At 34.3% G+C, this 14,800-nt stretch overlaps 1 protein-coding gene across 1 annotated transcript; it reads right to left on the reverse strand.

Annotated features, from left to right (window-relative positions):
• Positions 1-11,436: 11,436 nt before the first annotated feature.
• LOC133336050 (ficolin-1-like) lies at positions 11,437-14,434 on the reverse strand. Its single transcript, XM_061544345.1, has 6 exons — positions 14,315-14,434; positions 14,195-14,259; positions 14,092-14,112; positions 13,844-13,921; positions 11,642-12,067; positions 11,437-11,566 (listed from the first exon to the last, which is right to left on the reverse strand). Exons 1-6 carry the CDS (start codon positions 14,432-14,434, stop codon positions 11,437-11,439), a joined length of 840 nt encoding a protein of 279 aa, XP_061400329.1.
• Positions 14,435-14,800: the final 366 nt, after the last annotated feature.

Here is a 14,800-nt window from a genome sequence, read left to right on the forward strand (position 1 = left end):
CCACAAAGGCTTGGATTTTTTTAAAAATTATTTTTCAAGGCTTCAAAAAAATTTTCTATGCTTGGAATTTTAATGTTTTTTTAAGGCTCCAAATAATGCTTCGATTTTTAAGAAATATTTTTTTTCATGGCTCCAACGATGGTGCGGATTTTTTAAAATAGGTTTCAATGTTTCCAAAAGGGGTATATTTTTTAAAAATATGTTTTCAAGGCTCCATCAAATGCGGGGATTATTTCAAAAAATATATTTTAAGGCTCCCACAAGGTATGGATTTTTTTTTTCAAATATTTTTTAATGCGTTTCCAAAGGCGAGAATTTTTTAAAAATATTTTTCAAGACTAGATTCGAGCCGAGAATTTTTTTTAAGCCCAATAAAATTTATTATTGTCGCATAGTGGTGGGAATGTAGTATCTCTCCGGCTTTCCTTTTCATTGCAACTCCGATCATGTAGCTCATCTCCAAAGAGAAATTAATAAAAAAACATTTACATGAATGATCCTTCGCCCTAAAAAGGCATAAAAACAAAAATCCAAAAAATTCAGCTTGAGCCCGGTTGGGATTTGAACCCTGGTTCCCATGGCATCTGTTGATGTCCAGCGCCTTAGCATTCAAAGCCACCTCCTTATCTTCCTAAGGTTCCACAATATGCAGTTGCATACCATTGAAGAAAAATATTGTAGTCTGTATGAAAAAAAAGTCCGTCACTACAAGAAAAATCAGCTCTGTAAAGGAATGTTCTGGTGTGATGCCAAATGTCCGAACCTTGACACGGTTGAATTTAATTCGTAGATGCAATTTCGTAACAATAGTCGACATAAATACACCTTATCAAGTAAAGACATTTGTAAGCCACATTGCCCAATATGCCTGACGAGCCGCTTAACCAACGGCGAAACGCGTCGCATTGTGGTGGGAATGTAGTATCTCTCTGGCTTTCCTTTTCATTGCAACTCCGATCATGTAGCTCATCTCGAAAGAGAAATTAATAAAAAAAAGAAATTTGTCGATGTTTTAAATTTTTTTTTCAAAGCTCCAATAAAGGCTTGGATTTTTAATGTTTTTTTTTTCAAGGCCCCACAAAATGCTTCGATTTAAAAAAAAATATATTTTTTCACGGCTCCAACGATGGTGTGGATTTTTTTTAATAGCTTTCAATGTTCCAAAAAGGGGTATATTTTCTAAAAATATGTTTTCGAGGCTCCATCAATGGCGGGGATTATTTTAAAAAATATATTTTAAGGCTCCCGGAAGGTATGGATTTTTTTTTTCAAATATTTTGTAATGCGCTTCGAAAGGGGAGAATTTTTTAAAAATATTTTTCAAGACTAGATTCGAGTCGAGAATTTTTTTAAGCCCAATAAAATTTAGTATTGTTATCATCTCTCTTTTTTAATAATCCATTACCTTTAATGTTGTTGTTGTAAGAAATTATATTGAAAAAAAAATATCAAAAAAATATCAGATCAATTTTGGATTTTAAAGCAATAAGTTAAAAACATTTTAAAATAAATAAAAAAAATTTTTTGTTAAATAAAAATTAAAGAAATTACGTTTCAATTTACTTTACTGACACAGTCTATAACGTGAACCCACTTAATGTTACGATGTGTTTTCAAAAAAAAAAAAAAAAAATTGCAAATTTGCATTTTAATAAACGAAAGTTTACAACAATGAATGAAATTGATAAGAACTAATAATATGCAGTGAAATAATCGAAATTATCGCTGACATGATTATATAAATTCAATTCAACAAATAGACAATTGACTGCATTTATAAAACGGCCATATATTATAAAACCAAATTCAATAAAAAGACATTTGAACATTCGAGGTCATTCGAATATTCCAATAATTGATTACAACTTAAACAGAATATCATACATTATTACCATCGAAAATTAAAAACCAACAACAATGAACGAAGTTACGATTTATTCAAAACGGTATTATATACAAAAACAAGTAAAAATAATGTCAGTCGGTGTTGCCATCAGATATATACCCTCAGCCTAGGGTTTGGGGTGGTCGGAATTGCACACAGGTTTTATTATTCTCTGTTTTTTTTTTGCAAGGTATGTTTTTATCAAAGAGTTTTCAGATTTAATATTGATCAAATCGGTTATTCGATTTGCTACAATTTAATAAAATTTACAATTTAAAAAAAAAACTGACCCTTACTAGAGCGGAATTTGATCTAGGCTTTGTAATGATAATGGATGATGCAAAGTTTTGTTCAACACATCACCCATTCCATTCGCCTGATAATGGAAGAAGAGGCTGTCCATGTCTTAAAAAATTGGGGCCAAAATCCCCGTTGGAGTGAGACGAACGCGGCATTGCTTAACAACATTGGAATCCACGAGTCATATCATCACCTGTATCAGCAGGCTTTTGAAGCCGAAAAAAAACGTTTGTATTACTAATTACTATAAAACTATAAGAGAAGTATTATTTTAAACTGAACAAAAACCAGTGAGGAAAGTTGTAAAATCGGACGGGAGCGACTATATGCTACCCTTCAACACTTTGAATATATTCGTCATATGTATCCTAACAGACGTCTCCTTTTCGAAGGAACATTGACATATGACAAGTGGAACGAACATAAATATGTGATCTCTTCATATACGTGAACCGACTAACATCAACCTATGCTAAATATTGGAAATCGATTTATAGCAAACTTGACACAAGCTATGTGGTATGCTGCACCGTTCGAAATTTAATCTCCACCAGACAGCCGTTGATTATTTGATAGGTCGAAAATATATATGGAAGCTATGTTTGAATCTGCAACAAATTTCAACAAAACGCAATAAAGCCATCCTAGTCTCAATTTGATACGTTGTGCAAAAGATCGTGTCAATCGGACAAGCGTTAGGAGTTTGATACACTATTTATAGAAAATCGGACGAAAATATATTTGGGAGCTATATCTGCATATGAACCGATTTTTATGAAACTTAGCACACATCATTATAGACTTAATTCAGTGCGCTATGCCAAATTTCATGCAAATCGAAAGATAAATAGGGAATTTTGGGCGCCATTTACATTAAATCGGACGAAAATATATATGGGAGCTATATCGAAATCTTAACCGATTTTCACGAAACTTGGCACACATCATTCTAGACTCAATTCAGTGCGCTATGCCAAATTTCATGTAAATCAAAAGATAAATTGGGACTTTTGGGCGCCATTTACATTAAATCGGATGAAAATATATATGGGAGCTATATCGAAATCTTAACCGATTTTCACGAAACTTGGCAGACATCATTATAGACTCAATTCAGTGCGCTATGCCAAATATCGAGCAAATCGAAGGTACAGCATTTACATTAAACTGGATGAAAATATATATGGGAGCTATATCTAAATATGAACCGATTTTTATGAATCAACATTCTAGACTTAATTCAGATCGCAGTGCCAAATTTCGTGCAAATCAAAAGATAAATAGGTACTTTTGGACACCATTTACATTAAATCGGATGAAAAAAAAATTTTGATTCCTGTGTGTGCAAAAGTGTTCGAATTGAGATGTTTTTCATTTTAATTATACCCAACCCAAATTCTCCCAGGGGTTTCTTATATCGCATATTCAGATTTAGCAAAAGGTGTTGTTTTTTTTTAAAGGCACAAGAGACATTCGGGTATGAAAGGCTTTTTGTAAAGAAGCAATAAATAGCTTTTGGGGAGAATATCCCAACAAAAAACTAATGAGGATCAGTGGCGTGATTCGAAACTATAGTCTTCCCTGCCTTAACCCCTCGGCGGACAATCCATTCCCCACTAATAAATAGTTGGTTTTTTATATAAAAACAACAAACTGGTATTCAGTCTGACTATTTTGCAAAAAAACATAATTCGGCATCATATTTTCAAATAAAGGAGGGTGCGGAAGAGGCCACCACCAAGTCCCAAAATTACCTCTGTCGCAGCCTCTTACAAATTGGAAAGATGCTCTTGAATGCTTCACCGACCACGAAACAAAAAAAGGAATACCACAAAGATGCGGTGATAAGGATTCGGGACTTTATATCGAGAATGAACGAAAGATGTTTCATAACGTATAGAACTTGTTACGGACAAACAAACTTCAGATATATTGAAAGAACAAACGCACACAATTAAAGTTGCCATTGAGAGAATTTTATTGTGTGAAAGGGAGAACATCGGCCTTGAAGAAACGTAAAGTCTCCTGAATACTGTCGTTAGATATAAACTTAGAAAACGTTTGGAGGGTACATCCAACAAATTCAACATACCTGAGTCCCAGAATACAGAACAAGTTAATAGAACTAAGTGGAGAATACATCCAGAAGTAGATTGTTGAAGAAGTGAAAGTGTTCGGTTTTAGCGGATGAAACTATAAATGTATACGATTTTTGACAAGGTATCTCAAAAAGTCAAAGCCTGTTTCCCTTGCTACGTAGAATTAGAAGAATTAACAGGAAAGGAATTTTCGAACGTCATAATAAACACAGTAATCAGTTTGGGTTTGGATGCAACATTTTTGAGAGGTCAAGGATATGACGGCGCATCTAACATGTCCAGTAATTATAATGGAGTGCAGACCATTATTTAATCCAAATTCACTTCTGCGGTATACATTCATTGTTCTTCAGCTGCCGTTTAAATTAAGTTTAAATACGACTGAGGTGTATTTTTTTAAAAATTTTGAAATTTTCTCATTCATTAGAAAAACCAAAAAGTCCTGCTACTTTATGTAGAATATTTTGGAGAAGCGAATAAATCATTCAAAGGACTACATACACATTGTGAAACACACGATAGATTAAGCAGAATGATTGCCTACAAATATAGAAGAGATAGTAGAATCATGGGAAGAAATGTGGGAAAATGAGAAAAGATTTCATTTGAATGCATTTCTAAGAAGTAAAAGTTTCAGGTCAAATCTAATGAGTTCGAACTCCGAATATTGTATAGAATTACATTATTTGTACCATGTTTGAGGAAATTTAATGTAAATATAAGAAGCAGATTTGTGGAAAATTAAAAAAAATAGTTCCAACATTATCGATATGTAATTATAAAATTTTATTGCCAAACAATTTTATGAAAAATATCTGAAAGTGGATGTGTGTGAATCACTATGTGGAAAGCGAAAGATCCACGAACTAATCGCATCTAAGCCACTTGATTCGATTGTAGTATGTGACGAAAATCTATTTTCAAATATAAATATATGGCTACAAATTTTAACCACAGCATCAGCTGAAAGATGGTTTTCTAACCCACGTCGGGTAAAAAAGTAGCTGAAAAATCAATTACAAAGCCCACGTACCTTTATCTGTGCATAAATCTGTAGTAAATACTGATAACACAAAACTAACAAAATCGAAATCGGGCCGCACCAAATGAAATACGGCTTACGTCCTTGGCTCCTATATATATTTTCGTCCGATATAAGGTATATGGTGTACCAAAGTGCCTATATATCTTTCGAAATTTGGCATAGCGTACTGAATAGAGAGTAGAATGATGTCTGTTAAGTTTCGTGAAAATCGGTTCAGATTTGGATATAGCTCCCATATATATGTTGGTTCGATTTAAGAAAAATGGTGCAGCAAAGTCCCTATATATCTTTCGATTTTCAGGAAATTTGGCACAGCGTACTGAATTGTGTATAGAATGATGTGTGCTAAATTTCGTGAAAATAGGTTCAGATTTATATATAGCTCCCATACATATTTTCGTTTGGATTTTAGATAAATTGTGCACCGAGTGACACAAAATTTTGCACAACGTATCAGCTTGAGGCTAGAATGACGTTATTGCTTGTTGTTGCAACTGTTGCAGATGCAGACACAGCTTTCAGAAATAGATTTCGAACGGGTGCCTGATTGAGATTAAATTTTGAAGAGTGTGGCCTACCGAATAGCGTGTATCAAGTTTGCTCTAATTCGAACTAGAAAGGCATAAAGATCACATATTCCTGTTTGTTCAATTTCATGTCATTGTTCCTTCGAAATGGCGACATCTGTTAGGAGACATATCTAGAATATACCCAAAGTGGTGAATATAATCGGCCCAGTCCGACTTTACTACTTTCCTTAGTGTTTTTATACCCTTCACCACACTGTGGTACAGGGTATTATGTCTTTGTGCATATGTTTGTAACAGGCAAAAATAATCGAGATAGACCCATGGTTCCTTTTGAGAATATGCATAGAATCACTTTCTAAGTCGATTTATGCATGTCCGTCCGTCCGTCCGTCTGTCTGTCTGTCCATGTTAAATTGTAAACAAAGTACAGGTCGCATTTATGATCCGAATTGGATGAAATTTGGCACAGCTCATTTGTTTGGCCCAAGGACGAACCCTATTGAAATTGGGAAAAATCGGTTCAGATTTAGATATAGCTCCCATATATATATTTAACCGATTTAATGTAAACGGTCCCTATATATCCATCGATTTGCACGAAATTTGGTACAGCCTAATCATTTAGGTCTAGAATGATGTATGCCAAGTTTCGTGAAAATCGGTCAAGATTTAGATATAGCTCCCATATATAGTTTCGTCCGATTTCATGTAAATGGTGCCCCAAAGTCCCTATATATCTTTCGATTTGCACGAAATTTGGCATAACGTATTGAATTAAGCCTAGAGTGATGTCTGCCAAGTTTCGAGAAAATCGGTCCAGATTGAGATATAGCTCCCATATATAGTTTCGTCCGATTTCACGTAAATGGTGCCCCAAAGTCCCTATATATCTTCCGATTTGCACGAAATTTGGCATAACGTATTGAATTGAGCCTAGAATGATGTCTGCCAAGTTTCGAGAAAATCGGTCCAGATTTATATATAGCTCCCATATATAGTTTCGTCCGATTTCATGTAAATGGTGCCCCAAAGTCCCTATATATCTTTCGATTTGCACGAAATTTGGCATAACGTACTGAATTGAGCCTAGAATGATGTCTGTAAAGTTTCGTGAAAATCGGTCCAGATTTAGATATAGCTCCCTTTTATTATAGATTGATTTTAAGTGACGAACCAAGAAACCAATAGGCTGATAGGAACAAAACGTTCTAAAATTAGTATAACCTAACCTGTGACAAGTTTGTTTGAAATCGCTTAATATTTGGATAGAGCTTCCATATATATTTTCGCCCGATTTCAAGTAAATTGGGCATCACACTCCTCATGTTAGTCAGATTGACATCAAAGTTTGCACAACGTACAAAATTGAGCATAGAATTACGTAGTTGCGTTTTCTAGAAGTATGACCTATTAATATTTGTTTGAAGTCGATTTACATATCTTTGTCCCATTGTAACAAACGAATGACATGTTTATGGATAGATCTAGGTAGATTCACATTTAGATAAATATCATATATATTATTTCATCCAATTTCATGTTAATGGTCCTGTTTAATATACCCATAGTGGTGAAGGGTATCATATAGTCGGCCCCGTCCGACTTTACTACTTTCCTTACTGTTTTTTTTTATTTGTATTCCCTCCACCAAACGGTAATGTTTCAATTTGTTATTCCGTTTGCAACAACCTCGAAGGATCCGTTGTAGACCCTATAATGTATAAAATTCTTATTCCCATTTTTGTTTTACCCTTCAATATCCCTCCTCCAGTGGCAAATTATTGCCACTTCGATGAAAAAAATGCATTTAAAACCTTCAAAACTACGACAAAAGGAGATCTACCAGTATATGTGGGGCCATGTCAAATTATAGACCTTCAAGAACCTTTTGGTACCAAATTGCAACCACAGCGATGTGAAAATGCAGCCCAAGCCTTCAAAATACCCAATAATGGGCGGGACCAAAAACTAAACCAACATTTACAATTTTCGGTAGTGAGATGTGACACCCCATGAGAAGCTGAAAAATCCAATTACAGTCAATTACAGTCCAATCCCCCCCGACAAAACACCGAAAAATGTAGGGTACCATTGTATGGGGGCTACCCGGAAACTTCCGATAATATTGAGAATTTTTGGTAGGAAGATTTTTTTCTTCGAAGATCATTCAAAATATAAAATTACCGACAATTGGGTTGAAACTCCTGCTCACACTCCCCAAAATATTGAAATTTGCGAAGCAGTGTTATGTAGAGGGTGGGTTACTCTAAGAAGAAACCCAATTATGATAATTTTTAGCGGGAAGATATTCCAAATTGCAGCTCATTTTGTTAAGAATTGGTGGGGGAGATTTTGCTTGCTACTTGAGAATATCAATTAAGAACCAATTCTATTAAAAAATGTGCCCAAAAACGTTTCAAAATACCGAATATCGGGGATACCGCTCTTTGAAGGCCATCCTAAAAAGTGGATCAATAATAAAATAGGCTTTGTTGGAAGATTTTCTACCCAAAATATCAAATTACAGCTGAAAAACGTACCCAAAAGCCTCAAAAAAAAAACACGAATATTGTGGGAGGTCCTGTTATATGGGGGCTATACCAAAATATGATCTGATATATCGCATTTCCAATACCAAACATCATACGACCAGTAGCAATATATGTGCAAAATATCAAAGCTCTATCTTAAATATTGATCCGGCTCCATCGAGATTTGAACAGACGCACATGACTAAATCCACATGGAATTCTATTTTGATCAGGAATATATATGTATACTTAGGATAGGATCGGAAATAATTACATCAAGGTGTTGGCAAATGGAATGAGAAATTTAATATACACTCCATGTTGTAGGGGAGGGCATAAAAATATTTGTTTACTCCATTGGTTTATCATCCATCCATGGGAGTGCGAAAACAAGACTCTTCGGTCGAATTGCAGCTGCCCATTGATGGCTGACCAACCCGTATTATTATGGAATACGAATTTTGAACTGGGAAAATATTTTCTTCTATAAATATTTATGTGTTGTACAACAGTTGTTGTTGGCTTTTTTGGAATCTCAGAATTTATGCATTGGTTCTTATCGATGCACAACAACATCAACAACTACAACATCGGCCACAATTAAGAATGACTTTAAATTTTAAAAATTCTCAAGGTCCAGTCATTTTTGTTTTGTTTCTCTTCATTGGTTTGATCTATACATTTTCGGTATTAGGTGTGTTCGGCAATATTTCTAACAACATTATGGAGAATATTTTTGCCCAACTAATTAACCCTCTAGCGTTTCAATTAAGGCGACCGTTTCGGAACTTCTTTAAAATATTTCCCCTGTTGATTGCTTGTTCTTCAATTATCAATGAATCTTCAAAGGGAACTCTTTTGTTGTGTAAATTTTAGGTATAAGATGTGTTCCGCAATATTATTACTAACATTATGGGGAATATTTTTGTGGACATAATTAATCCTGTAGCGTTTCATTTAAGGGTATCTTTTGGGACTTCTTTAAACTAGTTTCCTCTTTTTTGCTCACTTTTTGTTCAATTATCAATGAATCTTCAGGGAAATTCTTTTGTTGTGTACATTTTAGGTATAAGGTGTGTTCGACAATATTTTCTATGACATTTTGGGGAATATTTATGTTGAACATATTAACTCTCTAGCACTTCATTTAATGGAGACCTTTTGTGGCTTCTTTCCAGATTTACATTTTTTTTCAATTCTCATATAAAGAAGGCATGAATTGTTGTGATCTATTAATTTTGGGTATTGGGTGTGTTCCGCAATATTATTACTAACATTATGGTGAATATTTGTGTCGACATAATTAACCCTGTAGCGTTTCATTTAGGGGGATCTATTGGGACTTCTTTATCAATTATCAATGAATCTTCAGGGAAATTCTTTTGTTGTGTACATTTCAGGTATAAGGTGTGTTCGGCGATATTTCTACTAACATTAGGCTTAATATTTTTGTGGAACACATTAACCCTCTAGCCCATCATGAAAGGGGACTTTTTGGGACTTTTTTTCCAAGATTTCCTTTTTTAGACAATTCTCAATAAAGCGGGGCAGTAATTTTTGTGATCTATACATTTTTGGTATTAGGTGTGTGATTCAAGGGTCCACTCCCTACAGAGCGGCACCTCTCATTATTCGGTATTTTGGGGATCTTTATATTTTCGATTCTCATTTGAAAGAAAATTTTTTCAACCAAAAATTATCAATATAGGCTAATGTTTCGGGGTATCCCCCATATAAGGGTACCAAAAAAATAAATATATTCGGTATTTTGCGGAGCTTGGACACGTTTTTCAACCGAAACAGCTGTTATTTGGTATTTTGGGTTCTCATTGAGTAATACATCTTCCTACCAAAAATGATCAAAATTGATGCGATTTTTAGAATTGGCCCCATAAAAGGGTATTCCCAAATATTCGGTATTTTGGGGATTTTTTGGTCACGTTTTTCCACCTAAACAGCAGCAATTTAATATTTAGGGTTCTCATTGGGCAATACATCTTCCTACCAAAAAATATCAAAATTGATTAAATTTTTAGTATAGCCCCCATATAAGGGTACCCCAAATGTTCGGTATTTTGAAGGGTTTTAGCACATTTTTTCAACCAAATTGGCTGTAATTTTATATTTTTTTGATGATTTTTGAGTTGTCAACCATCAAAAAATTATCAGTAACGACTCATGATTTCGGAAAGTATATCCATATAATGGTACATCCCCCTTTATTCCGCATTGTGGGTGTATTTTTCAATGCAATTGGCTCTAATTTGTTTATTTCAGCTTCTAATGGGGTTTCAAATCTTCCCATCAATAAAAAATCAATATCATTCCACGTTCTGGTATAGCTCCCATATAACGGTACCGATTCATTTTCGATATTTTGAAGGCTTTGGCTGGATTTCCCCCCACCGACATGGCTGTAATTTGTAACAAAGGATTCCTGACGGCTTTCATATATTTATACCGAAATTAGGCAATATAGGTCTCTGCTTTAACATAAGATCCCAACCGATTTAAGGCATATTGTGTAGAGTATAAAATGTTCAGCCTGACCGAACTAAACGAAGTTTTTACATGGGTTTCAATATATTTCCAAGACCCATTAATTTATATACATATATTATTTTACAAAATGTAATCAAGATTTTCAAACATGGCCAATTTCTTCAATTTTTTTGATATCAATAAACAAAGTAAGTTTTTAATTTTTTACATTTCTTTTAAGTATACTTACCTCAAAATTTTTTTTTAAAATACCTGAATTCCATAGGTGAATTTCATTATTTGGCTTCCTCAATCTAAAACAAACCTGTAACAAATTTGGATCTGAATTTGGTAAACCCCCTTGGACAGAAGTGCATTATACCCCGCTGTAATTACTTTGATAGTATCAAAATGTTGATGAATAAATTCATCCTTTCTTATAAAATAAACAAAAAATGGAAATATTGTTGTTATTTTTTGCAAGCAGACTGAGAAAGTCAAAATAAATTGTCATATTTTTATTTATTTTCAATATTCAATATTAGAAACATTAAAAAATATATAATTATGCCCGTTTTGCTCTAATGAGCATTTCGGCATATTTAAATGAATAATCATGAGTATATTTCCAATGATACCAATCAATGCCAACTGAATTTATATTCTTTCCTTTTCTATATGGTCCAAATAGATGACTGCAAAGAAAAATTAGGAAAATAAATTGAAAAACAAAACAAAAAATAATATGTAATTGAAAATGATTGCTATACCTGTACGAACAATTATAAAACCACCAAGCACCACTCCGAGACTTGGCACAATCAGCACCATTTTTATCATTATCCTCATCGAAGGTAGAAAACTTCACACCTTTGTGAGATGACAAGGAATCACCAGCAGTGCCACTGTATTTGCCTAGTGCCTTGAGTTTATATTTCTCGGTTTCATTTCCAACTCGAAAGCCATCATAGTGAGCGTAACGTTCTTCACCCTTCCAATCTCTTAAAATCACTTTAAGTTCGATGTTTGGAACGGCTGTCGTCAATTCATGCAATCTCTTTAGGCCAATAAAGAATTCGCCGTGAGGTGGATTGCCGAAACCAAATTTATATTCATTCCAACCTCGGTAAAAATTAACAGAGCCGTCCATGCGTCTGGCAATTGTTGTCCAATTTCGCAAAATCTCAAGGTTGTCTCTAGAAAAAAAAAACAGTAAGGAAAGTAGTAAAGTCGGACGGGGCCGACTATATGATACCCTTCACCACTATGGGTATATTAAACAGGACTATTAACATGAAATTGGTTGAAATAAAATATGTGATATTTATCTAAATGTGAATCTACCTAGATCTATCCATAACGTATGTAAATCGACTTCAAACAAATATAACAAAACGCAACTACGTAAATCTATGCTCAATTTTGTAAGTTGTGCAAAATTTGATGTTAATCTGACTAACATGAGGAGTTTAATGCCCAATTTACTTGGAATCGGGCGAAAATATATATGGAAGCTCTATCCAAATATTAAGCGATTTCAAACAAACTTATCACAGGTTAGGTTATACTAATTTCAGAACGTTTTGTTCCTATCAGCCTATTGGTTCCTTAGTGCGTCAATTACTTAAAATCAATCTATAATAAAAGGGAGCTATATTTAAATCTGGACCAATTTTCACGAAACAAGGCTCAATTCAGTACGTTATGCCAAATTTCGTGCAAATCGAAAGATATATATCGACTTTGGTGCACCATTTACATGAAATCGGACGAAATTATATATAGGAGCTATATAGAAATCTGGACCGATTTTCACGAAACTTGGCAGACATCATTCTAGGCTCAATTCAGTACGATATGCCAAATTTCGTGCAAATCGAAAATATATAGGGACTTTGGTGCATCATTTACATGAAATCGGAGGAAACTATATATGGGAGCTATATCTAAATCTGGACCGATTTTCACGAAACTTGGCAGACATCAATATAGACCTAAATGATAAGGCTGTACCAAATTTTGTGCAAATCGAAAGATATGTAGAGACCGTTTACATTAAATCGGTTAAATATATATATATATATATGAGAGCTATATCTAAATCTGAACCGATTTTTCCCAATTTCAATAGGGTTCGTCCTTGGGCCGAATAAGTGACCTATGTCAAATTTCATCCAATTCGGATCATAAATGCGACCTGTGCTTTGTTTACAATTTAACATGGATAGACAGACAGACGGACGGACGGACGGACATGCATAAATCGACTTAGAAAGTGATTCTATGCATATTCTCAAAAGGAACCATGTGTCTATCTCGTTTCCTTTTGCCTGTTACAAACATATGCACAAAGACATAATACCCTGTACCACAGTGTAGTGAAGAGTATAAAAAAATATTGAAAACAAACTTCGATTAGCAGACAACTCCGAAATGATGCAGACTCTTGACAGCGAATGATAATTGAAAATGTGATCGGTGAACAGACTTCAATCAATCCATTCGCATGTCATTCGTCAATCTATGTCAGTTTGATTTAACATCTATATGAATCGGACAAAAATATGTAAATCTGGATAAATGCGACCTGTATTTTGTTTACAATTTAACATCTACTCGATTCGACTCAGAATGTGATTCTATGCAAATTCTTAAAGGAAACCATGTGTCTATCTCGTTTCCTTTTGCCTGTTACAAACATATGCACAAAGACATAATACCCTGTACCACAGTGTGGTGAAGGGTATAAAAAGGGGGTTATATGGGGACTACCCCTATTAATAATTTTTGGTGGGGAGTTCATTTTTCCGTTATAAGACTATCGATCGATCGATCGATATTTTGAAGTCTTTGGCTGGATTTTAGCATGGCTGTAATTTTGTGAAAATATTTCTTGAAGCAGGAAAAGTCATAAGCCTAGTTACTGTAAGCCCATAAAAAACATTGATCTCTCAAAATAGTTTCATACATACTTCTCCTTCAGGGTGACATTCATCGATGACATTTGTTGCTCCACTATTTTTGCCATGTTCCCTTCCAGTTCCTCTTGCCTGGAAATAGAACAAATGTGATCATTAATAGGCGAATAATATTTTGATATAGAATATTCAAATCGTGTTAAGGATTGGATATTTAGTTTTCTTTATCATTGAAATTATTTAGTGATCTCCCAAATACCCTTCGAGTCCCATCAAATTTTATCATGGGGTGACTGCCTTACCTTTTGGTTAAATCATCAATTCTGGAATAAAGACAGGGAACAAAAATCAAGATGTTTTTAAATTTTCTTCACTTTTTTTATCACTTCGATTCCAAATACTTACTTCTGAGTTATCTCCTTCGTCTCCGCCAAGAGGGCATCAATTTTTTGAACTAAGTCATTGGTATTCTGAAATTGTCATTGTCAATAAACAAAATCTTTTAAATATTTGGAATTTATTTACGTTCTGTTCTTTAGTGTGGGTGGTGGTGTTTCGGGCTGTGGAGGCAACGAATTTGCCGTCCGCCACATTGTCGGTTATTATCTGTACGATTACTAATGCGAATAGAACAATTGCCTTCATTTCGATTATTCTGTCCCGATCGAGATTCTGCTGCCAACTGACGAATAGTGGCAATTCGAACATGGCTTATAAACTTCTTGGCAGGCTTATCAGAACAAAATGTTTCGCAAAAATAAAAAAAAATAACACAAGTTTTTTTTTGTGTTCCATCCACCACGATATGGAGGGTGGTGGGGTGGTATATTAAGTCCGAATTTTGGTTTATGACTTAGGGAAATTATCCTTTTCAGATCCTATAAAGTATATGTATGTATATGAAATCTATGTGTATTTACATATGTTCATCTGCTGTAATCACGAATTTTGTCTTTTGCCTGCAGCTTAAGATCAAGCTCGAAGATGGGCTATATTGGTTCACATTTGGAC

Source organism: Musca vetustissima, unplaced genomic scaffold, assembly GCF_032173495.1.
Source record: "Musca vetustissima isolate MV318-11 ecotype Yass unplaced genomic scaffold, APGP_CSIRO_Mvet_v1 utg40101, whole genome shotgun sequence".
NCBI lineage: Eukaryota > Metazoa > Arthropoda > Insecta > Diptera > Muscidae > Musca > Musca vetustissima.